Source organism: Phaethon aethereus (genome assembly GCF_964289735.1).
Source record: "Phaethon aethereus genome assembly, chromosome: 5".
Taxonomy (NCBI): domain Eukaryota; kingdom Metazoa; phylum Chordata; class Aves; order Phaethontiformes; family Phaethontidae; genus Phaethon; species Phaethon aethereus.
Genome location: NC_138579.1, coordinates 10,319,281 through 10,345,315, shown reverse-complemented (window position 1 = coordinate 10,345,315; position 26,035 = coordinate 10,319,281). Strand labels below are relative to the sequence as shown.

At 39.1% G+C, this 26,035-nt stretch overlaps 1 protein-coding gene across 2 annotated transcripts in view; it reads right to left on the bottom strand.

The window, feature by feature from the left end:
* JAG2 (jagged canonical Notch ligand 2) overlaps positions 1 to 26,035 on the bottom strand; it is a gene marked incomplete at both ends in the record, with an annotated part of 71,714 nt that overhangs the window by 33,835 nt on the left and 11,844 nt on the right. For both annotated transcript variants that reach the window (XM_082000726.1, XM_082000727.1), the window contains 3 exons: positions 2,543 to 2,603; positions 3,666 to 3,920; positions 11,220 to 11,274. In XM_082000726.1, coding sequence (XP_081856852.1) covers positions 2,543 to 2,603; positions 3,666 to 3,920; positions 11,220 to 11,274 — 371 coding nt within the window. The remainder of the gene's footprint in view (positions 1 to 2,542; positions 2,604 to 3,665; positions 3,921 to 11,219; positions 11,275 to 26,035) is intronic.

Below are 26,035 nucleotides of genomic sequence, written 5' to 3'. Positions count from 1 at the left end.
GGACATTGTTTTCACCTGTTAAATGACAGTGGCAACTGTCCAAAAACCAGGACGAAGGAATCTAGATTATAATTCAATAGCACCAAACATAGTAGTTTCTTTTAAATAACAGCTTCCTTTGTACTGCTGAAGATAAAGGTCATGTCTGTAAGACTTGCTTATTTTTAGTTCAGCACCATTTTTCTACAGAAAGTATTATCCATCTGGGTTAAAAGCAACATTTCTAATGTAGGCTAATAACTATTACACAAGCTGAAGATATCTGTGTGAACAAGCTCAAGCTAACAAATCACATTTAAAGAGGTACCCGAGAACCTTCTGCAATACTCAAGATAGAGTAGCTATACACAGAAAAGCCATTGTTTTCCTTCAACCTGCTGATCCGAGATCTACCACTTCAGACAGACATTAAGAAACAAGGCAAATGGCATATAACCCATCTGAAACATTACATCCCTTATTCCTTCTCCCAGTGCTTTCTTTCAGATGAGAGAATCCATCCAACAAAATAGTAATATTTCTGGTCAGAGTCCTTCAATAGACTCAGTGCTACTTTTGTGAGCTTTATTTAGCTGGGCACGTTAGAAGGAGGACACCTACACTTATAACACTCGATGCTTCTTCACATCAGTAACATGCTGTAAGGAAAGGCTTTGCTTGTATAAGACTACCTATTGACACACACCTTAAAAAAGGTACCTCAGTCTTCAAAGGTTTTGTATTCCCTTTAAACCTTCACTTCTCTCCAACTTGTGTCTTCCCAGATATAGCTGATATCACAGAGAAATGAAAGCTAAGAAGGCAACTGCACCACGCCCTCTCACCCCCCAAAAGAGGGTACTGTTTTGCATTTGCTTAAGCCTGTTGCTTTTTCACCTTTATTCAAAGGCTCCTTGCACTTGAAAAGCAAACATTCACAGGATCCTAGGACGCTCCTTTGATACCTACAGGACTACAGAAACCCTTATATGAATCAAAATTCATTAGAATAGGTTCACAAGAGGAAAAATGTGTTCTTGGAAGGCTCAAGGGAAGGAGTACTCCTTACTCAGGCAGAAGTGATAGTGGCCCAGCTCTCAACCACGATCTCTACTCGTAACTCAAAAAAAAAAAAGAATCACTAACAGCAGTAGGGGCACACAATACTTGGAAATGACAAGCAAAATATTTAATGATATGAAAAGATCCCAAATAACATTAAATAGAAATATTCTTTCTTAAAAAGGGAAGCCATGGTTCAAACATTTACCTTGAAAAAAATCTTTTAAGGGAGGTTTTATAGCTCTTCAGAAGTGAAACTGCACATGCACTGAAACACCACACTTACACCAAGTCAACAGCATCTGATGGAAATTTCAGGGTGGTAAGAGACCACTCTGTGGTGCAGTGATTTAGGACTTTGTTACCTTCCATACTCCACTGTCAGAAACTTCAGGCTCTCTAGCAGGATAGGACTTGTTTGCATGTCAGCTGCCACAGCTCACAAACTGGCACTTCAACCCCAGCTTAGCTCTAAGCCCAGCAGAGCTAAGCAACCTACCTCTTTCTGCCACTTCCACGATGGCTGTAGTAGTTACTAATAGGAGGATGAAGCAGAATTGCCTTAAACTATCACAGCTTGCCACAAATAGTATTTGTCAGCTCTCGTGTCCTGGCAGCCAGTTCAGATTCACATCATCCCAAGCAAGCAGATTCAATACAGCTTACAAAGGAACCACTGCACAAATCTACTCTTACAACAATGCATAAAACTCTGACCACAATTAAACTCCAGAACTTACAGAGGAGAGGATCCCAACCTTGCAAGCAGACCTGTCCCATTTCATCAACAGCCAGTGTAAAAATAACACCCATTTCCTCTTGACCTCCTGCATTGGCTGCCTGAACTTTTAGAAGGAAACAATCAACTCTTCTTTCTACCACAGAGGCTACAAAGTTAAGGGAACATTTCGGACTGTTCTCTTGGATTTAGGGACCAAAAAACATTCACTTGGGGTTGAATGTTTAGGTTGGGGTGACTACTGTTGTCTCCACTACCACAAAAAAAAAAACACAACAAAACAAAACCAAAAAAACTCACACAACTTTCTTCTTGGAAAAGCTAAGTTTACTATTCTTTGGTGATCAAATACACATATTGAGTGTTCTAGCACAGTGAGCATTTCCTAGTCATACAGTCCAATGAGCAAGTTCCCCTTTTTATTTGAGGGGAACAAGTAGTACATAGATACCAGAGCTCCTAAGGATTTTAAAAAGAAAAAAAAAGAAAAAACATATTATTCTCATCTGATAAAGGCATAGTTTTGGATTACATGAAGCAAATCTGTACAGTCCTATACATGCAAAAAATAGAATGATTGCAAAACAGTATGAAGTACATGCAGTTCTTACACATGTGAAATCTACTTCAGATTTATTTCCATCCCTGTTTTTGCATAGAATTTTTTCCATTTGAAAGTAGACTTTTTAAAAGTAGCAACATACACAGAAAATACTAGAAAGATCAGTACTCAAAAAAAGATACTCAAGCATGCAGACTTACTTGCATTCCCCAGGTGTACTGCAACCCCCATGGAGCAAGTTACATCCTTGTTTACATACAGCTGCAAATAGAAAAAGGTTTAGGCATCAGTCTGGGCAGCTAGGTATCCATTAGTACAGCAGCAATATGGAAGTGTTCCCCTAGGGTTCTGTCATTTAGCCTATTTGTTGCTTGTATAAAGTAGACTGTCTTTTGCCACATTCCAATAGTGAATTGCCATATTCCAATTCAGTAGCAACAATTCCAATTGTTGCTTCCAGCAAGCTATTTCACAAGACACAACCCCATTACAACTGGTTATGAAAAAATAACTTAAGGTAACTCCTTGAAAAAGTTGCTACCAAATAGGTTTGCAGCAAGAGCATCAGCACTGAAACATTTATCAAATACAGTTATTTTTTAAACCTGGTATTAGACTGGAAATCCCAAGCTTCAAAAGATACACATGACCTTGAGTAAGCCCTGAAAATGGTCTCTCCTCTCATTAACAGGCCTCTTACTGAAAAGGAATAGAAAACAAAACCAAAAAGCCCTTAACAGAAAGAAGAGTATGTCAAGTAATTTTAGCACTAATTACTCACTTAGACTGAAGGCAAAATGCAAAGAGATTTGATTGAGTGGTACATTAAAAAGGATGACTACACTTGAATTTCCATTCACATTAAGAGCTATCAAAAAGCTTTTACCTTTGCATACATTACACTTCGAACTTTTTCATTTGCAAAAATAGTGTTACGAGGGCATTTTTACAGGATTAAAATCTACAGTATTACCAATATCATCACTGTTCAAAAAAAATCTTACATTAACATATGTAATACATCATTTTGCTTTGAAGTAACACCACCACTGAATACAATCAGTTAGTAAAAAGATGTTTCACTATTTTGAATCCTAAATTTGTGGTGTAGCCCCCATAGCACACATCGCAAGCAACACCATGCCGTGCCCTGGCCTCCACTCTTCACAGAGGATGTTTTTTCAAAGATTTGTATTCAAAGGACAAAGTCTGTATGTGTTGTAATTAATAAGCTACAGGACCAACACTACAGAAATACATACTGCAGTTTATACCTGTTATATATACCTTAGAGCTAATCTAAAATGAAGCAAACAATACTACCTTGTTTACATTCTTCTCCCATCCAACCTTCCATGCAGGCTTTGTTTCCGTTTTGATCACATGTGTAGTGACCAACAAAATCATCTCGAGGGCCACAAAATTTATTGCACAGAGCACTGTAGTAATTTTCATCACACTTCACTCTTATTTGTACTTCAAAATGGGCAACAGGACCATTAAATTGTAGTGTCTTCCATCGATCTTCCGGGTTGATCATGCCAGCATGTGCCACTCGTTCTATTAACAAATCTTCACCTTTTAAAAAAAGGTAAATTCAACAGGTGATAAGTTTGATAGCACACAAGAGCATATAAATTCAAATCGAAAGTATTCAACTGGTTAAGAGAAAAACCTAGTAAAGAAAATGTTAAGATGATAAAGCATCTACGCTATAACTGAATTTTTCTTTGCCTTGCAAAGTTCATTACAGGAAGGCCAATTTAAAAAAGTGTCCCAAAGGAAATATTAAAAAACCCTGGAACATAATCCATAGGAAATAGCTTATTTTTCAAGGCAGCCAAACATACCACACCCACATGCTGACAACCAGCAGCTTTATCTTGATCTGAAGTTCTTTTTGCCTCCTTTTTATTCTTACAAAATTGCAAAATCTGCATGACCTAGTAGCTGAAGTATTGAAGTTCACTGGTGAGTTTAATTTTAAAAATAAAGCAAAACACATACTCAATTTGCTGCAAAATTACTAAGCAATAGTAAATGCTCTGGTAGGCTTGCATTATGTACATTAACTAGCTTTTTTCCATTTTATCATTCTCTCTACAGTAAAGACAAAACATCTTTAACAAGCATTTCATAGAACACTTTGTGCAGCTAGCATTTGACATTTTGAGAAGAAACGTGCAAGTGATCCCAGGATTGTTAAGGGACCATTCTCAATTCTGTATCCTGCTTATCCTTACCCCCAGTGGAACTAGCGATAGCTATGAACACTGTTGTAATACAGTCTATAAGCATCCTCCCTTGCCCTCACAGAAAGCAGCAGCACTGCTACTACCACGCTCCATTAACGGAGACCAAGTGTGCACAAAATATCAGCTGTAACATGGGACAAGAGGATTCTAGGATACAAGATTATGGAAATACCAAAGTATTTTCATTTTTATAAACAACCATTTTGTATTTATCCATTTTATTCTTGGTTTAGATGCTTCAGTACTAGGAGATGAGACACAATTACAGTCAGTACAATGAAATTATACAATTGCTTCAGTAAATGTTAAGAATAAGCAAAGCACAGTAAAGGTAAGTAATTACACAGTAATCCCAGTAATAAGAGCTTTCAAATGTTTTCACTGTTCAAATTTGGTAACATCCTACTGCAAGAGTTTTTCTAAGTGACTCTGCAAGCTGCAGCTAGAACTTCAAGCACGATTTAAAGACAAGAAAAAGGTACAGAATCTCCACTTGTATACTCAAGTTTTATAGCCATTTATGAAACAGCTATAATACTACCAGCTCAGAGCTTCCAGGTACATTTTGTTTAAGTAATAAAGATTCTTTAAAATGCATGTTAAAAGAAATGAAGAACCAAAAACTTGCACACAGCAAGAAGCTGTAACGGTAGTGAGATAAAGTCTGAACTTCAGATTATTAATAATACAAAACACACCAAGGTGGTAGAAAGGAATACTAAACTATCATTTTCACAAAAAGTGTTTTAACTACTTACTTTCTAGAACACATTAACCTAATCAGTTTAGAAAATAAAACCAAAGGAGTGACTGCTTCTCACCTAGGAAGTTACTGACAGCATAGAGGTACCCTGTGCATCTGTTGCCAAAAGCTGCACTTCGCTCTCAGCATATAAAAGGACTCAAGCAACAATTTTCAGTCACTCCAACATTAAAGGAAAAGGAAAGCTATGAAGTAGTGGGCTCTGCAATGCATTTTGTTATCTTAACATCTTTTTTCAAGCTTGCTTCTACCATAAAAATACTTCCTCTTAAAATTAAGGAATATTGAACTAAAAAAACCCGCCTGTTTTAATTAAGCATTGAAAGGTTCTTCAATTATTAAGAACTCAAAGTACCTCCAATATTAAAAGTAGTATTGCCATGCTTGCTTGGAGTAGTCTGCATGAAACATTTTATGGCTAGACAAGACACACTGAAGTCCATCCCTGTTATTTAACTCTCAAATTCCTATACGTTAACTCCTCTGTCATCCAGCAGCACATGGTCAGTGTAAGAGTAGACAAGAAACCTGCAACCTAGAAAACGATGCCTGCTTTTTATTTTTGACTGAACAGGGTATGCATCATACCAACAGTCATTATTAAAAGCTTCATAATTAGATTAAACATCCTTTCATAATCTTATTCTTCTCTACTGACTATTGAGCTGAAAACCTTAATGAAAAACTAAAGGGAAAATGCTGAATCATTGGACAGTCAAGGAATTTGAACAAATAGCAAACACGCATTATAGAGCTATTTTCCAGCAATAAGCAACACAGGCTCATTAAAAACTGCTGCAACAGCCACTGCTATAAAAGTGTTTCCTCAAAGTGCATCAGATGAAGAACAGGTCCTGAGATTAAAGGAGTAGCTTATATAATCAAAATCTTATCAAGCATCTTCAGGCTAATGCAGATTCAGACACAGTTAAACAACTGGAAGAAGCATTACAGCTATTGCAAATATACCTATGCAGAACAGTCCTCTTAATATCTGGGGTCAAGAACAGGGGAAATAACCCAATAGTGCCTTTTTTTTTTTTTAAACAAACTTTATCTTCATAAACTCCTCTGAAAAAGAATGTGTTCTGAGTCTTAAGAGCTTTTCCTCTAGCTTGTATCAGTAAAAGTAGGGCTTAACAGCCTAAATAAGCAAACCAGATAATTTGCCCTGAACCACAAAAGGTATCAGGAAATCAGCTCCTAGTCATTTAATTTTTAATACTAAATTCTTAAGTACTAAAACATGAGAATTCTTGTGCTGGGTGTGGCTGGGATAGAGTTAATGTTCTTCATAGTAGCTAGTATGGGGCTATGTTTAGGATTTGTGCTGGAAACAGTGTTGATAACACAGGGATGTTTTCATGACTGCTGAGCAGTACTCACACAGAGTCAAGGCCTTTTCTGCTTCTCACCCCACCCGGGAGTGGGAGGGGACAGAGCTGGGACAGCTGGCCAAAAGGATATTCCATACCATATGACGTCATGCTCAGCATAGAAAGCTGGGGGAAGGAGAAAGGGGGGAGCATTCGGTGTGATGGCATTTGTCTTCCCAGGTAACCGTTACACATGATGGAGCCCTGCTTTCCTGGAGATGGCTGAACCCCTGCCTGCCCATGGGAAGTAGTGAATGAATTCCTTGTTTTACTTTGCTTGTGTGCGCAGCTTTTGATTTCCCCATTAAAACTGTCTTTATCTCAGCCCACGCGTTTTCTCACTTTTACCCTTCTAATTCTCTCCCCTACCCCACTGGGGGTAGCGAGTAGCTGTGTAGTGCTTAGTTGCCAACTGGGGTTAAACCACAACAATTCTACTTTACTTCAAATTTAAAACTGATCCCAAAAAGAAGATGCATCTTCCAAAGAGATCTGTAATTGCTGGGAGAAACATGTTTGTCAACGTTCCTCCTTCTTCCCCCACAATGCCAAAGAGTTTCTGAAGATACTCAGTCTCTCACCTTTAACTGTTTTGACACGACAATTTGCTCCCCGCATCTGGTTTACCATTAAAATTCACATTAGGAACTCACGCACATTACTTTTAGCCCCCAGCCAAAGCAGTGAGCTGCATAACTGAATTTTTTCTGGTTATTGCTCAAAAAAGCAGAATACACTACTTTAACCTCCTCCCATACACACCTCAGAAGCAACAGGGCTTCTTGATTACTAAGCACTTTTCTACAAGTCTCTCTAGAAAAGCAGATAGTGGCACAGATGTTCACATAAAAGGAGATGATGGCTAAAAAGTTGTTCTTTAATTAAGCATCTGATTTTTGGAAGAGAAATCCTTATCTTAAGAATATTTAACTGCAACTGTGCGATGAGAAGCCACAATCATTACACGTAAATAAGAACACTGCTCATCAAAACGCTATCTTTTAGCACAGGTCAGACATTCCCAACAAGCCACTTACAGGGCAATGCAAAAGGTGATGCTGGTAGCTGTTTGCAAGAAAACATAGGCATGGTAGCGTAAGAACTTCATGCCCAAAGGAACAGGAGGTACCCTTCTCAGGTAGTACATAGTCTTCAGCCTTTTTCAAGCAACCATTTCAAAAAGCCATTAAGGACAGATTAGACTCCCACAGATTAACATGAAAGAGGAAGGCAACCACTGCATCCCCACAGTAGGCATGTAGTGAAATGGAAAGTTACTTCACATGTGAAGATGCCAGCTTGCTTCATAATGGCAGCGCTGGGTTAGGTGTTGCCAAGACTTCTGCTATACTTGGCTCTGTATGTGTGCCAAGTCTAATGACTTACCTGGAAAGCAGCACAAACTGCTGTGACAGCCGATAGAGAACAGGCCCTTTACAGTCACTTTGTATCTAAGGAAGTTTCCTCTCCCCTCCCTGCACCCTCACAAAGCAAACAAGTAGTAACACTATACTGCCACAAGCTTCCCTCCGAGTTAGCCCTGCTGCACAGAGGAGGAAAAAAATTGCAGGAGTAGTTCAGGAATCATGGTTTGAAAGTCCCTCTTAGAGTTTGTAGTTTGAGGTAAGTACTGGGGAAACATTTGCCCTGGAAGACTTGTTCTTGAGATGGTACTTCACAGATCTGCTCTAAGCATCCTCGCTTTCAATGGGTGCAAGAAAGAATACAGGATGCTAGGACAACAGAGGGAGGGAAGAATGACAACTGTTCTAAAACATTCAAGTTGTTCACTGAAAACCACTCATTGCAGTTTGTTTCAGTTTGTTTTTGTTTTTAATAAACACCCACTGGAAAGTCCAAGCAGGAACACAGGACCTTACATTAAACTTTCAGCCTTACTCATCCCCATTAAAGGAAAGCAAAACTTGACTTTGGAACTAATTAATCAGCTTATAAACAGATTCTGGCAATTACTTCGATTAATCTTTCTTACAGTAGCAACAGAAGACACGTGTAACCTGATCCAGAGATCAGATCCATGTTTAGGATATGATTGGGAGTTCAGCTTTTCACAGATATTCTCTTTACCCCTCCAGGATGCAGTCTTTTCTCTGGAGGACTTGCCATATTCCCTTTCCTATGCTCTTACATAAGATTTTTTTACTGATCTGTCCCTGTTTAGCAGTTCAGCAGTCCTTACAGAAATACAAAGGAAGCGTCTTTGTATCTTGACACATTCACAACACAAAACCTACTGTAGGACTCTCTGTCAAGACCACTCAAAAAAGGAAAAAAAAAAAATTTTCAGCACTAAGTAATTCTTCCTAGAAATCCAATATGCAAATCTAAATTGCAGCATGGCAAAGCAACAGGTCACTATCATGGAATCAGCAAACAGACTACAGAAACATTTAACCAAAACAAGCATGCCACATTATAAGCCAAGAAAGCCTTCCTAAATTCACATGACAAGCCTTCTAAGTTTCAAACACAACACAACAGCACCTCTCTAGCAGCCTGTATTAAAGCTACCTTAACCTTCCATTAGCAGTTTCTTATGAGAGCTAAACTAATCTGACACTTAGACTCCCGTAGTCCATGGAAAATGTTAAATTAAGGAGATGGCCCACAGGGCCTCCAAAAGACACTGTATATCCTGTTGTCCTGAAGTTCGGGGCGGGGGGGGGGGAAGACAACATCAATGAAAGTATAAAGATTTTTAGAGCATGTTTAAAAAGCCGTAAGAAAGACCTAACACAAGTCTAGAGTGATTGTTCCCTTATCAAGCGTCTTTTAAAAAAACATGGATTTTAAAGCTGTGAAGCTATTTTGAAGCTAAGACATAAGCACAGCAAGTTATATGAACATTACTTATGAAGTAGCTTATTAAAAAATAAAATTAGCACTTAAAAGCATACAGATCTGTTTTGCAGGATAGGCTTTTCATGTCCACGCCCATCTACACCATCTCATGAGTTGATCTGCAACCTAGAAGTAGGGCATGAATATTCCAGTATCCACTGTACTAGCTGCCCCTAGGTAAATTATTCCCAAGCTGGAAATTATATAAAGGAATTAACTTCACGTAGCACTTTTTGAACAAAGCATTCAAGATGACACCTCCAATCTGTTGCTGTGTAGGCTATCTAAACTTATTCAAGATTCAGGCTTACTCTGCTCAGCGCACAAGAATTCATTTTGAATACCACATCCAGCTTTGGGAAGTGCCATTCAAGGAGGCTGTGGACCAACTGAAGGGTTGCAGCAATAAGATTTACCAGAGATCTAAAGAAAACATACCTATTGGAAACGGTTGAAAGAGCTCTGTTAAACAAGACAAAAGAAGCTTAATTCTAAACAGAAGGAGGGCTAAGGAACAAATTACAAACTCATCATTACTTTGTCTATCATTGGAGACAGAGTATGTTAAGAAAGTCTTTAAGTTAGGAAAATCTTTAAGTTGGGAAACTCTGTCATGAGAATGCAAGTGAGACTGATCCAAATTTTCAAGGAAGAGGACCTTGAAACTCTAACATAGCCTTAACATCAATTGAGTTTTGCCAATTTTTTTTATGCTCAATATATCTTGATAAGGATTGTCAGTGAAGCAGCAAAGACTAGAACCTGTAATTAGAAACTGATGATCATTTGGGAAATAAACCTTTGCTATCATAATGTCCAAATACTTATCTTCCTCTATATTGATCCCAGACAACACTAAATAGTCCATCATTAACCACGGTGAAAGTCTGAAGTTCACTTAACACTTGTGGCCAAAAGCATTGTTTATTTTAAGACAGGTTTGTAAACCATTAACAAAGAGCTGGTTCAAGTTGGAGTCCTACTTTAGCAACAACATGGCAATGAGTACCTTCATATGATTTTGAAGTACTTATATAATAATCTTGCTTTTCCTTCAGATCAATAGCCCTGTTCTGATGCTGAGCATTAGCATTTACAGACCAGAAATGCAAGGTAACTTTTCAGTACTTGAGGAGAAACAGACAGAGGAGGAATCATACCATGATTTAGAATGCTCTCATCAAAAACATCAAGCTTTGTTTCTTTATGGGGAGCAAGAATACTTATTAGTTTACCTGATCATGGCAAGTATTGTACAATGTGGTTACGGGTAAACTGAGGAGAATTTTAAGTGCAACTCCACAGCCCAGACAATTTTCCTTTTAAGAAAAAAAGGGCCTACCATGATTTTTAATCATTTTTTAAAGCTAATTATTAATAGTCATGTATTACCACCTTTACTTACTATTGTCCATTCTTTTTCCCATCAGTAATAATTTTTCACAGTTCCTAACCCAATATTCACTGCTTGGATTTCTACATGCCCTTTACTTCGATAGCAGACTTACATTCAGACTGATTTGGAGGGATGGCTAATTGCAGCAGCATACCATTTTACTCCTCCTCAATCTGTGTACATACAGTGCAAAGTGAAAACTGGAGCTTTTATGTAAGTACTCACCAGCCTTTGTATCATTATCCCAATCCCATGCTTCTATTATTAACGTGAACGATCTCTGAAAAGAAACAAGACACCAGTCAGATAGTAATAAAAAACTACTGTTACACACCAGACACACAGTGATTTAGAATAAGCAGATACTGCTGCTACAAGAAAGCCAGCTGAAACCAGTTGAAAATTTCACTTTCACTCTGCTGTCATGTGAAAGTCCTTGAAGGCATCTTCTCAAAAGCATGAAATATAACAGCATTAAAAATTGTGGGGCAAAGCATGCTAACAGCAAAACAAAAACATTCCCCCCCCACACACGAAGGGCTGAATTACTATTCTTCTCCTCCCACTGCATCTAATTCTCAGCTTTGCTTAGCCACAGAAATCCTTTTCAGAAGTAGTCCTAAATGGTTTGAATGAAGTGAGTGGTTCTGAATGTTGGGAAACAGCGAAGATATTTAAGACTTAAGCAACTGAAGATCAAAAAAAAAAAAGAATAAAATCAGAGCCCTCCTTTAGGAGGCACAGGGAAGATCAATGTATACAACAGGTATGTTTGCTCTTTTCTAGAAAAACATTATCTAAAGAAACACACAAAAATCCACCCTGCATCTATCAAGAATTTAGACGTCTCTCTCATGAAAGGGGTAGCGTGCAAAAGGGACCTGCAAAAGACAAGGCAGAAACATAAATTGTTAAAGGAAGCACACTTGGTAGTATACTTCCCCTGAGGAAAGAGGAAAAACATGATTTTGAACAGTTTTAAAATGTTTTGAAAAAACATGAAGGCTTTGCTTCACTAAAACAAGGCTTCAGGCATTTTTCTCGGTTTTATGAGCAAGTATGTAGGACAGATGTCGATATTCAAATACTAAACTTATTAGGAAAAAGTTACCTTCTGCATACATGTCAGGTTAACTGTTTTGAGTTTAACAAGAGTAGATCTCAAACTGCTTCAGCTTTGATAGTTTCCAACTTGTCCAAGTTCACACTGAGATTCCCACATACATTTAAAACCAAGGAAAAAAACCTCCAAGAACAGAAGGTGTTATTGCACCACTATCCTAAAACCCTCATGTATACATCTTTGTGCTTAGAGGTAAGCCACACCAAAACCCAAAGGTTGTTAAATACAGCACAGCCAAGCCTTAGTGTGCACAGAATTCACAGGCTAATGACCTATGAATTCACATGGACCTGGGGACATTCAGCCAAGAATTTCAAGCACCATCTTAGGAAGAAAATTAAGTAAAAATTCAGCTATCTTTCATAGGGTGCTTAGGATTATTTTACTGTTATATCAAGAGATGTACATTTTTACTTTGAGAGAGCTTGTAAGTGCTTCATACGCCACTCACTTCCCCACCAAGAAGGGTCAATCATAACACTGAAGTCTCCCTATTTTAGAACAGCAGCAGCAAGGAGAAAGATCAGTGCAGCACCCTAAGGAGAAGGGCTCTGCCCGAGGTCCTTCATGATTACAGCAAGGGATCAGCCAATTCATAAATGCACTTAACTGAGCATGCATTTTTCTATTGCTTAGTTACATTAACATATAAACCCACAAGCTATGCCTTTGAAAAATGTTTCTTCTGTAGCTTCAGCCTTCCAACATATACCAAGGAAGATTTTCCATCATTGAAACAGATAAAGGTTTAGTGGTAAGTAATTAGATTACACCCAAGGAAAGAGGGGAAAAAGGAAGCTCAGCAGTGACTACAATGGACAGAGACATACTGGGGCCTGAACTGCCTTTGGGAAAGAACAACTGATGGAGACCAGCTGAGAAATTAAAGGCCTCTGCTTCTGAGGTATGACAATATAGCACAACTCCACAATTTTTTTTAAAACAAATATTAGTGGAACATTCCAGTAGCATTACCCTCCAACGTCCTACTCTCCCTGTCCCCCAATCTCAGCATTTAGGGAAGCAGGATACAATCCTACTGTATTCTGAAAACACTACCTGCCACCATTCTCCTGAAAAATAAATGTAAAGTGAATAGTGTCAGAAAATAAGTACTATATAGTATTGCCCTAACGTTATCTTCCGACAGTTGCAAGTCTCCTTATTTTGGGTCAAAATTAAAAGCGTTAACCTAAGCACCATTCTGCAAATCAGTACATGATCCAAAGCTCTGTTATTTACCTCCCCTGCTTTTAACAACTGATCTCCTTACATATCTCTCGGTTTTCCTGTGTTCCATTGATTTGTATTAGAAGTACAAAATAGTGCTCAAGTGCTTCCAGATGTCCACTTACTCATCTTATGTAAGTGCTGGTCTTCCCTACTGCAAATCGGCTGTTGCATCTGACTGCCCACACAGGCTAAGGCAGGAAAAAAAAAAAGTTGGCCTTGCTGTCTTAGGAAACAGATCAGTCAACTATGCCTTCCCGTCATTCCACTTGAAAGAAGATTTGTATCTTTGCCTAGGATACTAGGGAATTTTTGTGGATAAGGAGAGCTCCATGCAATGCACTGTTCCAGCATGCACATGCTGGAAGCCGTGAATGGGCATAAGAAGGCATTCTACCAACTTTAAGATGCTTAAAATAAGGAGTCCCATAGCTCTGGTGGCAAATTTCACCATCTAAGCTGGCGTAAGGCTCTGGAGTTGAAAATATTAATCTACTACTTTATAGAAACTTAACAGTACATTACAAGCAACTATGACTGGTGCACAGTTCTTCTTCCAAGATGCAGAACGACCAAGTTTCTGGCCAAATATCTGAGCTCTGCAGCCCACACACCTTGTGCTGCCTCCCGGTGGCAGGCTCGTGGCAGGCAAGGATGTGGCTCTGCAAGCCCCAGGTTGCACAGGCGTGGTTTCAAGCATTTGCTTTTACCCTCCTCCCACTGGTGGCCATTAAGAACTATAAGCCCATCTATAAGAAGCATACACAACAAAGACAAGACCCACATTATTAAATCATTTCACTTGCTGCCATTACATAGCCTCAGTTTCCTCATGTCTACTTCTGGGCTAACAGGCAAGCACTTGGCTATTCACACCTGGGCAAGCATATGGAATGTAACATTTTAGCAAGGTTTGTAGATCAGAGATGTTATTCAAATGGCAGTAAATGGTACTGATAGACAAACACACATTTACTGGAAAATCATTTTCAGCTGAGACAGTTCTCAGTTGTGCAACTTCCTGCTTTCTACTGACAGTTACACAGCCACCCTTCAAAAACCCCTAACAGAGATAGTAAGACTGTAACCAGAAGAGAAACTGATTTTTGTGGCTATTCTACCTCTAGAGAAGACAGAGAAGATTACCAACCCAATTTGTCATCTCTTCCTCACCTACAGCTAGTCAATAACTTTAAAGAGGAGTTCCTCTCCGTGGTAGCATGATGGATCATCATATTACAATTACTACATCTAAAACCAGGAAGCGGATCCTTAATCTACTGGTTCAAAAAAACAACCTTCTCCCTCTCCCCCCACCACAAGTATCAAGTCTTGCACTAGAGCTGCTTAAATTCTTTTGAATTTTGCACTTCACTTTAAAACAACAGCTCAAAGCTTACAAAGAAACATCCACATTACCGAACATGTTCATGGTATGCTGCACTGAGAGCTCTCCAGTTACTGTCCAGCTATCAGAAACACGTTTGACTATTGAAAACATGTATTAGTGGAAATTTTAATATCCATACACTCACCCATACTGTAACCCTGCCCAACAACCAGAGTAAGAGCTATAGGCTGAATAACATTAATGGATATAAATTCTGAAGAATACTTTTAGCTTACATCATGGACATACTCAGTTTAAAAGCTCCACTGTTGGCTTGCATTAGTCCTGTCTGCTCTTCAACAGAAAGTCTGACACAGGCTACCCAGCAAGCCTTCTGCTAGCAACTCTTCTGTAGCACAGATACATATACCACATATCTTGCTTACATTGTGCTTCCAGAAAATAATTACAGAACTTGCATTAATTTAACTCGTCCAGAATCTAAGGTCTATCCATACTGTAAATTTGTAAACCCTTCACATCATCCAGTAGTATGCTGACTCTAATAAAAACAGGCTAGCTTAAAAGCTATTTAAGGTAACAAGTCCTCCACAGAGGCTATTGATGTGTGTTCAAGTTCCTGCAAAAATTTAACAGAAAACTCTGTAGTTTTCTAACAAGTGTCCTAAGAATGTCCCAAATTCATGAGTCTCTTATGCATAATACACAAACACCACCACACCTGTTTCTCTTCTAACTTGCACAGACCTCTTGTTGTAGACTGATACAACCAGCACCTCAAAACAGCAGGACGTACACATTCCAGTCTGTTCTTATATACAAGAAAAGCTTTGTAAAGTAGTACCTGTTGTTCAACTAGTACTAACAAAATATTTAGAGTATGTTTTAAAAGTGACCATGACACAGATTGGAGGGGAAGAGAATGGGGGTGAAGATACAGTACTGAAAATACACTTGTTTCTACTGACTTTGGTGTCTAGGTTTATCTCCAAGAAAGAATGACACAAGACAACATTTGTGCTCATCAAATAAAAAAAAAGATAACGTTGAAGGCTATGAGTCAGAAGAGGAGCATCAGCACACTTCTTCAGAAGAGGAAAGCTTTATGGAACAACCATTTTGTAGGACTTAACTAAATAGATATGCCAAGCAGTTTGGTAAGATGCAAATTAAGCCTGTTTATCCTGGTAATGGTGATGCTGCTTCAGTGTGTTTTTCTCAGGATTGGTGTTGACAAAAGCAACTTCAAAGCATTATTCCACTGTTTACACTAAACAAAACACTCCCCATACTATCCCAGCGACCTCCTTTCTGGGGAGGGGGGAAACAAGACCTGCAATATTGGTTCAGCATTATCTTTTCATGAACTATTACCTTGATATTCACAAATCAACATTCAAAAGGGTTGGGGTGTTTTTTTTGCAAACCAGACATGCCAGACTTTTTATCCCAAGAAAGATGATCACTCTGCTGACAGCATTTTCAATCAGATATGGAGCTTATATTCTCCAACTCAAAGTGTGAAAAATGCAGGAAGCTAAGGTTGAGCTGAAATCAATACTTGATGGTTTTTACATCAATAAAAAGCTATTGTGTATTAAAATACTTCTACTCTAACAGACAAAGAATTATCCATTTCATTTGACTAAAAGGACTCACTAGAGTTTCTACAGGGGAAAACCTCAGAAGAAATCAGGAATCAGCTATGAAGTAGAAATAAGTGTGGCTCCTAAACAAATGCAGAGTCTTCATTATCTTTCTATTCCATCATCACACAGTAAACACAGGGTCTCATCACCAGCAAGTACCATTCCCTTTCAATCCTCAAGCAAGGTCAGACATTTGTATTTGAACATCTCAACCATGAAAACAGGTCAAACAACTGCAGCATATTGCTATTTTTATTATTAGTCTAATTCTTGTAACTTCTGGAGTAAGTCATCACCAATATTTCTTGCAACCAAGTCCACTAAGTCTTGATCAGCATGGTTGACTCTCAGATTTGCTTTCCTAAGAAACTTCCAGGCAAGCAAAGGTCTGGGGTGCAAGCAAAGGTCTGGGGGCTCCCCCTGGCCCTTTTTTTTTTTCCAGCACTTCTCCCCCTCCCCCAAACAGCCTGTTTGCCATGGAAAAAGCTGACTTAAAGGCAAGCATATTCCATTTCCTTCCCCAGGAGCTCTGCAGCTAGGCAAGTTCTTACAACTTCCTCATGAATAAGCCAGAAGTGCAAAGGGTGTAAGGAAGAAACAAAAGAAAGATTCTGAGAAGGTCCAGGACTCATCTTCAACACAGGTTCAAGGGCAGATAGATGTAACAAGCCTGCAGGTTGATCTTTTAGAAGGAGACATTATAAAGACATAATGGAGACCTTTACTGAAGGAATAACTGCTCCCCATTCTGGGGGTGTGGAGGCGTGTGTGTATATATATGTGTGCACACACTATTTTTTGAAACTTGAAGGATATTTCAGACACACTGGCATGCAAGAACTTATCTGCTGAACACAGAGGCCATTCCACCACACAAAATCATGAAGATGCCCATCCTCTAAACCCTCATTTTTTATTTGAGAAGCAAGCACCACTGGCATAGCAAGTCCTACACAAAAGCCTTCCCTTTGGAAACCAGGGCCAAACAACCCAATTTTTTTAGAAGCACTGTGGAAGGCTGGGTTAGAGTGCTGCAAACATCGGCAGCAGATAGCAGAAAGCAGCTGAGCAAGTTGAAGCCTTCTATTTGAAAGCAATTACTGCAGTTATACTCCTCTTCATCCAGTCACAAAAGAAGGATGATGTTTACAAACTTTGGAACCCTACTGTTGTGTGAGAGGAACTCTTTATGAATTAGCCCCACCTGACAATCTTTAGGAAGTCTGCAAAACCGGGGGGGGGGGAGGGTGGTATTTTTTGCCATGGTTAACAGCCAACAGGCTGATATCTCCACCTACGTGAGTTTGAACACTTCATTCCGCTCCTCCCCCAAACTAAGCATAAGTCAAAACTAGAGGGGTGTGTAAGTGTGTACGCATATGGGGGTGGCAGGGGGAAATCTTGATGTCTAGACTATTAAGACTCATTTCATTGCAAAAGGAGCACAAATAAAAACAACAGGGGAATAAGTTACAGTCAGTCTTGGAGTTAATATATCAAATTTAACACCCAGGTAGAGACTCACCTCCAGTTAAAGAAAATTACCCAGTGACTAGGCGGAAGAATCCTACCAACAACGGGCTGCATGCATCTAAAAGATAAAACAACTTCAAGGAGGAACTTAAAGGGGTGTTACAACATCTATTTGGCAGTGCCCAGCACGTTGTGAAACAGAAGCATAGTGTGCTTCTCTCCAAGGTGATCAAAATACTAGATCATGACATACCATACTAGATTGTATATCTGTAAGAAGATCTTCAAGTCAATGTTTGAAGATACTCTGATCCTGCTGCAATGGCAGAATGCAACAGGAGTTTCCCGATATGAGGGGATCTTGATATATCATGGGACAGCAAACATTTTAGCTTTAGCTAATGTCTGTAAAAACAATGACCAGTTTTCAGGTAGCTCACAAGAGGCTAAAGTGCCATGTCTCTGATTAGAGGTCCTCTAGGGAGAACATTAATGCAGTCACCTCGGACCACATACAGAGCAAAGAGAAAGCTCTCTGGAGATCCATCTACATATGAGAAGCTAAACCAATGGAAGAAAGACTCCACACGCTTCTCTTAACTTAGTACCCTAGACAGACACTTAAAGCAAATCTCAGCTGACAGAGTATTTGTTCCCAGTATCTCAGTACTGGCCCTGACCTTTGATAGCACCATCTGTCAGACAGCTGCTGCAGACAGAGCTGCAGCATCCTTGAGTAAATGGGAAGCATGCACCTCACTAACAGTTCTCACAGTGCCAGAAGGAAGTCATTACCTTCTTGTTCAGAAAAACTGCAGGAGATCTGACCCAGCAGTTAGCCAAATCAGGATTTATCTGAAGAACAACTAATCTGCTAGCTACCCTCAGCTCACAGGACATTAAAGCTTCCACAAGAGCCTGCCCCTATTTTAAAGTAGTGCCTTTCATCATTACATGCATAGCAGCAATGCTACTCCTGTGGAATAGAAGTAATTCCTGCCTCTGCTTTTTATAGCTATCTGCTATTCATCCACACCCTAACTCCATCACCCCTCCCCCGATTCCAGCATATACACATCTCTGCTGTACTCAGGGAGATTAAGTTCCAACTCTGAAATCCAAGCTGTCAACTGTGGTCATTTAAGTTTGAACAAACACCATAGGATTGGCTTCCGAATCATTTCTTTTCCTTAGACTTCCAGAACTAAACAATAGAAAAAGCATCCATGAAAACTTAGCCACTCAGGTACAAAGGCTCCTGTGATAATTTGCCTTTGCTATGTTTTGCTGGAAAAATCTCAAGAGTGTCGATGGTTGACAGCAATCCAAGCTATCTGCTACCACATTTACCAGTTTTGTTGAAACATTTCTATTTTACTGCAAATGCCTTCTGCCTATGCCACCTCTAGGCACCTCTTGTGTGCCACAAGTCTCAACAAAAGCATTGGTTTATACAACTAATCAATACATCACAAGTGACAGATTTTTTTTTTTGCAAACCAGCTGAGCAAGCATAATGCTCATGAAAAAAATAATCCACCTATTCTTAGGCGAATGATCAGTAACTACAATTTTATGCTAGTGACTAGATCAGTGGCATTCTAGGAGGTCTTGAAACCAGTTCTTAGACTAACATATACTTAGTTTAATCTTACCAACCATTTCTTTCACTTTCCACAATATCTTTAAGAATTCTTTGTACCAATTCTCATAATGGGAGTACAAATCTTGTCATCTGAACTTCCAACTTTGCTGAATGTAAACACATTTTCAGAGAGCCTCATAATCCCAAGTTAATGATACTTGTGACTTCGTTCTTCTGTGCAAATTTGTATTGATAAGCAAGGCTTCACAAAATACATCTTGTGACTTGCCAATTCCATAAACAGCTACTCCTTCAATCCACCAAAGCCAGCTTGTTTCTAGCTAAGTGAGTTCCCTTCACAAGCTCAACGCAAGTTCTTTGATCAAGAGGTTTGCTTCCCACTCTCATCCATGTCTTCACGTCTTAATAGTCAGAAGTCAGTTGGAAAGTGCACCCTGACTAGAAGGGGAGGCTAGAGAACAAGGGGAAACAAGGAAAAAAAACATTCGGTGTTATGCCACTGTGTGATTCTGAAAGTGAAGGTGGAGGGAAGCAGTGTGGTTCTCCCTCTCCCAAGAGATGGGATGAATAGCATCCTCCAAGAGGGGGATGTTAGAAATCAAAGGTCCAGAGAAAGGTAACAAGGAGGAATAAAGAACCAAATGATTTCCATGAGGGGAATTAAAGAGCTGGTCAAAACCCCTCAGCCTGGAGGAGCAACAACTAGAGTATGTGATAGAAGTCTACAAAGCTACAAAAAGCCCTGGGGATTGTTATGAATAGGTCATCCATTTTTTGTTCTTGAACAAGAACTAAAGGGCATCAAATTAAGCTAACAAGAGCCATGGTCAGAAAAAAAGTAGTAAAATGGCACTTTATGCAAAGCTTGGCAAAATGTTACACAGGTTGCCCAAGTGCAAAGTGGTTTTAAGAGCTTTGTGGGTCCAAGGGCAGAGTAGCACAAATACTTAGGAGAGATCAATCACAAGTAGTACAGGAAGTTCCCAGATTGAAAACAAAGCTTGAAAGAATGAAATTTTCCATATTCTTGCCCTTAGAATTCCATGAACATTTGCCTATGTTCCCTGAACTCTGATTTCAGTATGGGTGCTGTTCTGAAGCAAGTATTCCACTTCTTCTGATGTCTGACATTAAAACAAGAGATTACTAAAAAAAATAAATTTACACTGTTGAATCTTGCATCCCTGTCCAAGCCACTAGTATCTATCCCAGGGTAATCAAAATCGTGACCAAGGAATGTTAGAGGAAGAAAAAAGGGAAGCTAGGAAAAACAAAAAACAGTTCTGAATTAGATTTAGAATCATACCTCAAAACTCCTCTTTGAAAGCAGAGACAGAAGAAGTCATAATTGAAAAATCTAATCAGGATTCTCCTTTCTGCAATACCGAAGTGTCACATGAAATAAAATAATTGCAAAAATCGCCAAACCATGTAATGCAATGCATGCATAGCAAACCTGTTGCAGTAGATGCAACAAACGCTATTCAGAAAAAAGTCAAGCTGAGATAGAGCTACTAACCAGGAGATCTTACTATTTAGAATAAAGGTTTAGAGGACTATAGGCTTCTGAAACTTCCCCTGAGGAAGATGTAATCCAGACAGTGTTTTAAGAGTGATTAAGTCGGGTGACATAAAGCAGAACATACTGTCATCCAAGGCAAGATAGGAGAAATGCAGAAATACAGCAAGCATTTATCATTTATTAACTTGCTGAAGATTGACAAGTGCCAAGTGAAATACTAAGCTTACTGATTTTATAGCAATTTTTCCACACAAGAATTTGCCACCACATTTGTGATTAAGATCCTGGTTTAACTATAAGAAAACCAGTATTTGCCTTGGGAAAGACTAAATTGAGGCTTACACAGAAAAGTAACTGAAAGAATTAGGCAATTCATCTCCAAACTTTAGCTATTCTATTTACAGTAGTCAAAACCAATCCTTACTGGCATCTAACACAGATGAAGGCTGGCGCTATTCCTAGTTACTCTTCCTCCTCTAAAGTGATTCTGCACTGTCTATATATGTCACTGAGCCAAGTATCACAGCTCCAGACAGACATATTCTTCCACACTAGCTGAAGCACAAGCAAGAAATACCTCCCCCATTAAAAGCTGTACCCCTCAGTCACTCAGGAACCAGTCAGCCTCTCAAAGAAGGAACAAAACAGTTTTCAAAACACCACCTATATTCTCCAGTGGGAATTTGGGGGAGAATAGAATAAGAAGGGTGAAGATTAGGTTAGCATGACTAGCACAAAAGCTGTGAAAGCAAGAACATCTGTGACATTCTGGAAATACCAGCTAACAAGAAAGAAGTATTAGAACTTTAAAGCTGGAAGGGGGGAGGGGGAAGAGTCACAAACTTACTACAGAAGTTTCCCTAACTTCACTGAACTACCTCAAATGCAACACTGTTATCCATAAAACCTATCTTCAAGTATTATAAGGAATCCTTGTCATTACTCAAGATCCCAGACACAAACTACAGGAATAAGATCCAGTCTCTTCAGAGCAAGCAAGACTGATTGCCTAAATTTCTAACAGATGCTCCTAGATACTCTGCATGGATACTTGGAGTACTCCTGATAAAGGGAAACAGTAGATATATCAGCTTAGCCCTTTGGATCTGCCTCAGTAGCTATGTACCCAACAGACATTACAGGTTCAGTCCAGGGCTCAGACAACACAGACTCAGAATTTGAGCTGAGATCAGAATCCTTAGTGACCTCAGGAAACACGTTTTAGACCAAAAGGAACAGGGGTGGGAAAACAGGAATTAAGCTTTCACAGGCCTTTTAGAGCCGTACCTATTGAGGTAAACTATTGCACGTAACCATCTCAATTTGATTTTTTTGTACATTGTCCGATAGGGCAAAAATGCCTTAAACATTTTTGTCAGTACCCACAGAAGAGCTTCTCCTTCAGGTCTCTAACCAGTAACAGAAAAAGAGTTCCAGAAACTTGGTATCATTCAACAACTCAGTACAACTTCTATTACATAAAGGAAGCTCATCCTACCACACGCATTCCAGCCTGCAAAAAGCATGGCAGATTTTGTCTGCATCTTGTGGAGGTGATCCTTAGATCTGCTAGACAGCAGCCGAACATCCCACAAAAACCATTAGGCCTCGAAAAGTACAGCTTCTCCCAACTGCCAGCTCTTCCACAGATGCCTGAGCAGTGCAATGCTCTGTTCATACATGACTGCTGTGGAAGAACAACTGACACCATAAAGAAGGATGATACCTACACAAAGTAAAACCCACCTGGTAACAAGAGTGTTAAGAAACCATCCTGCTCATCACTTAGCTTTGCTTCAATAGCTGATCAGAGCTAATGACGAGCACCAAACACAAGAGCTAATGCAACCAGCTGACACCAGTGCTCAGAAGCATTAGTCATTCTCTCTACTGCCCCAGCCCCCCTCTGCTGGTTAATTTACCTAACACATACATACACACTAAACCTTTATATGATCTGATTAAAAGTTAACTGATCTTTAAATATCTTTTGTTATAGGTGTTAATGTGCTTGTTACAATGAAGTTTTCTAGAAAGCAACCTGGGACATAAAATAGCATCAGCAAGCTTTCCTTCTATACCTTAGAAGAAATTAGATAGAGAAATTAGATAGTAAGACAGAAATAGATCGAAAAGCCAGTCAATTACCAAAACAAAACTATTTTAAATATACCAGCTACCATACAAAAAGAAGAGACAACATCCTACTACTTTAGCTGAGGGTAGTCAAAGAAGTGCCACAGTTTCTACTGGATCCCATCTCTCACATGGGAGAACCTAGCGTAACCTCCCCAGATTTCATCTCTCTTTTTGACAATTCCTGCTGCTTCTGCAGGAAAATGAAATCAACCCCACATGCATCAACGCCACAAACCTGCTAGAACCTCAAGTAATAGCCTTCCCTTCCATCCTATTTAGGGAGAACACGGGGTGTTGATTTTTAATTGAGATTAAATCAGAAGTCATGCAAAAGAGAAAAGCATAGCAATTCCAGCAGATGTTTCTCTGCTAGTATCTGATTTTAGGGGACAAAAAGAAGAGTCGGAAACCCACTAGAAAACACTGTTTTAGACAGAGGGTCAGAAGACTAAGTTTCCACGGACATTTTGCCTGATCATTACATAAAAGGAAATAAACAAGCTATTTACATCTGAGATCCTTCCATGACTTCACAGATATTAAGATGCAGTCCTCTCCACCACAGCTGAAGCTAGCACTAGCAGTTTGCAGAAATCCACGGAGTTAATTCAATAGCAAAGAACAGAAGAAAGTATTGATGAAATTAGAGAACAAAGGGAAAAAAGCTTTTTAGCAAGAGACATGTACAAGTACAATACCATGCAGACAGCTGGGTACCATCTTAACATCATTTTATCAGATTTTAAAGCCAAAGCTTTTAGCATTGCTACCACCTTTGAACTGTTTCAGACAAACTCGATATTAACCAAGTAGCCACGTCCTACTCCTTTCCTAAAGTTTTGGAAGAAGTCCAAGACAAATTAAGACCATTATATGTACACCTTCTTGTTGCATTAATGAAAATGTAGCTAGATTTTCTCTTTTGAAGTGTATGTAACAACCATGAAGACCCATTAACGGTTAGTGCAAGACTTGTTTTATGCTAATATTTAGAACTCAAAGATGAACTAGTAATTAATACTACTCTTCCCCTCCCCCCCATGCGGCATGGATATTAGTGTCCTCTGGGCACTTTAAGCCATGCCTCATTATAATTTCAACTTGAAGTCAAGAGAGAATTAAACTAACTGTGTAATAACATACTTTAATTATTGTTCTAAACACAGAACACCTGCATGCACTCTTTTGTGTGGAAAATATGCATGCTAAGAAGGTGGGGGCATATCTATTTTTTCTATATTTGCCTAAGTTCTACGTATGCAAATTTCCCAGGAAGAAAGAGTAGTATTTTAATCTTAACCCTTTTAAATAATGTTAGCTGTTGATAGCACTGCAGTCTTTCCCTTTGTTTTTGAAAAAGCAAATGCCCACAAAACCATTTCAAACTAATGAGCCTAGATGTCTTGCCCGAGGAAGAAGAGAGGCCCATACCCAACTTCTGTTCCCAAGGGAGGACAGAGATTAGGGCACTCTTTTTTTAAGTCCTCTTCAACTCTCTCATCAATCCTACCCAACCAAGTCAATCCTAGAGCTAGGTGGGCAGCATCAGTCACGTTTGAAAGAGGACACACAAGGCAAAGGCTTCACTGGCCCACAGTGATGGCAACAGCTGACTGATCAAACATTTGTATAGCTCCAAACAAGATGCTAATTTTTCACCAATGGCATTGGCTACAGGTACTGCCATAGGCCTTTTCACCCCAAGGAACAAAAATGTCTGAGTTTTATTGCTACATGAGTTGCTCGACAGTTTCAGTCAATTTGAACTTTACATTTGCACAGAAGACTTACCAAACAGATTACAGATTTACTCACAGCTAGTAACAGAAGTGTCATTAATTGAGAAAAAGGGGATAATGCACTTGAACTGTCCATTTCAGCCCCAAACTGAACACCAGCTCAGTTCTGAATTTCTGCACACGCTAAAGAGGCTGGCAGAGAAACAAACAGAAATAAAACACTTTATTGCAACTTCACAGATAGCTGCTCACCTTCCCTTACAACCTCCTCAGCTCTTTGAACCAGGACACTGCAGACACAACCAAAGCTATATCCATATCTTGCTGTTCTCCATAAATTTTAGGAATAAGCTGAACAGAAAAAATAAGTTGCCACTGTAAGAGATGATGCAAATTCCTTCATGTAGATCAACACACGCAAGGAACTTGAACAAAGGATTAAACAAAGGATTCTGCACACAGACATGCACCCTTAGTTAAATATACATGGCAGCACCAGAGTTCAGTCATGAAAAAACTTTATAAATGTGTTCCTGAAACAAATGCTTGTATCATATTCCAGCAGCAGAACTGAATCTTCTGAACAGTACTTTGTGGCTACAGTAAAACTTTATCATGTTTTTCGCTCAGCACCAGCTATTACACTGTATTTAATTACTATTAAAAATGAACTGCTTACAGCAGCACATAAACACAGCATACAACAGTATATGTAGCTTATAATTCCAAGGTACTTATTTGAATATATGACAACCAAGACTTGATCGATCCCACCATAACAAAACATCAAATCATATCTTTCAGGTTAATGTAAGCCAGAGGGGATCTGATATAGCTTTGTATTATTACAAATCAGACAAATCATGCCCTACAAATTGGCATGCCTCTTGAAGGAAAGCTTTATAATAAGTGTAGCAAGTACATGGAACAACCTTTGAAAGCAGACACTTGGTCTGTAAATTTACTCTGAGTGAATTAAGAGTGCTTCTTTATTTTTTTCCCCTTCTCCTCCTATTGACATGGATTTAGAAGCTACAAACAGAGATTATCTCAGCTTGTCTTCAAGTTCATTTCATTGTTGACCCCTAGTTATTTTTCTGGTGGGTACCAACGTTACAACTTTCCTCATGAGTATCAATGGAGAACAGAATGAAGCCACATAAAGCAAGGTAACAAAAAAACCCACCCTGGAGACTAATTTTGCTAGTC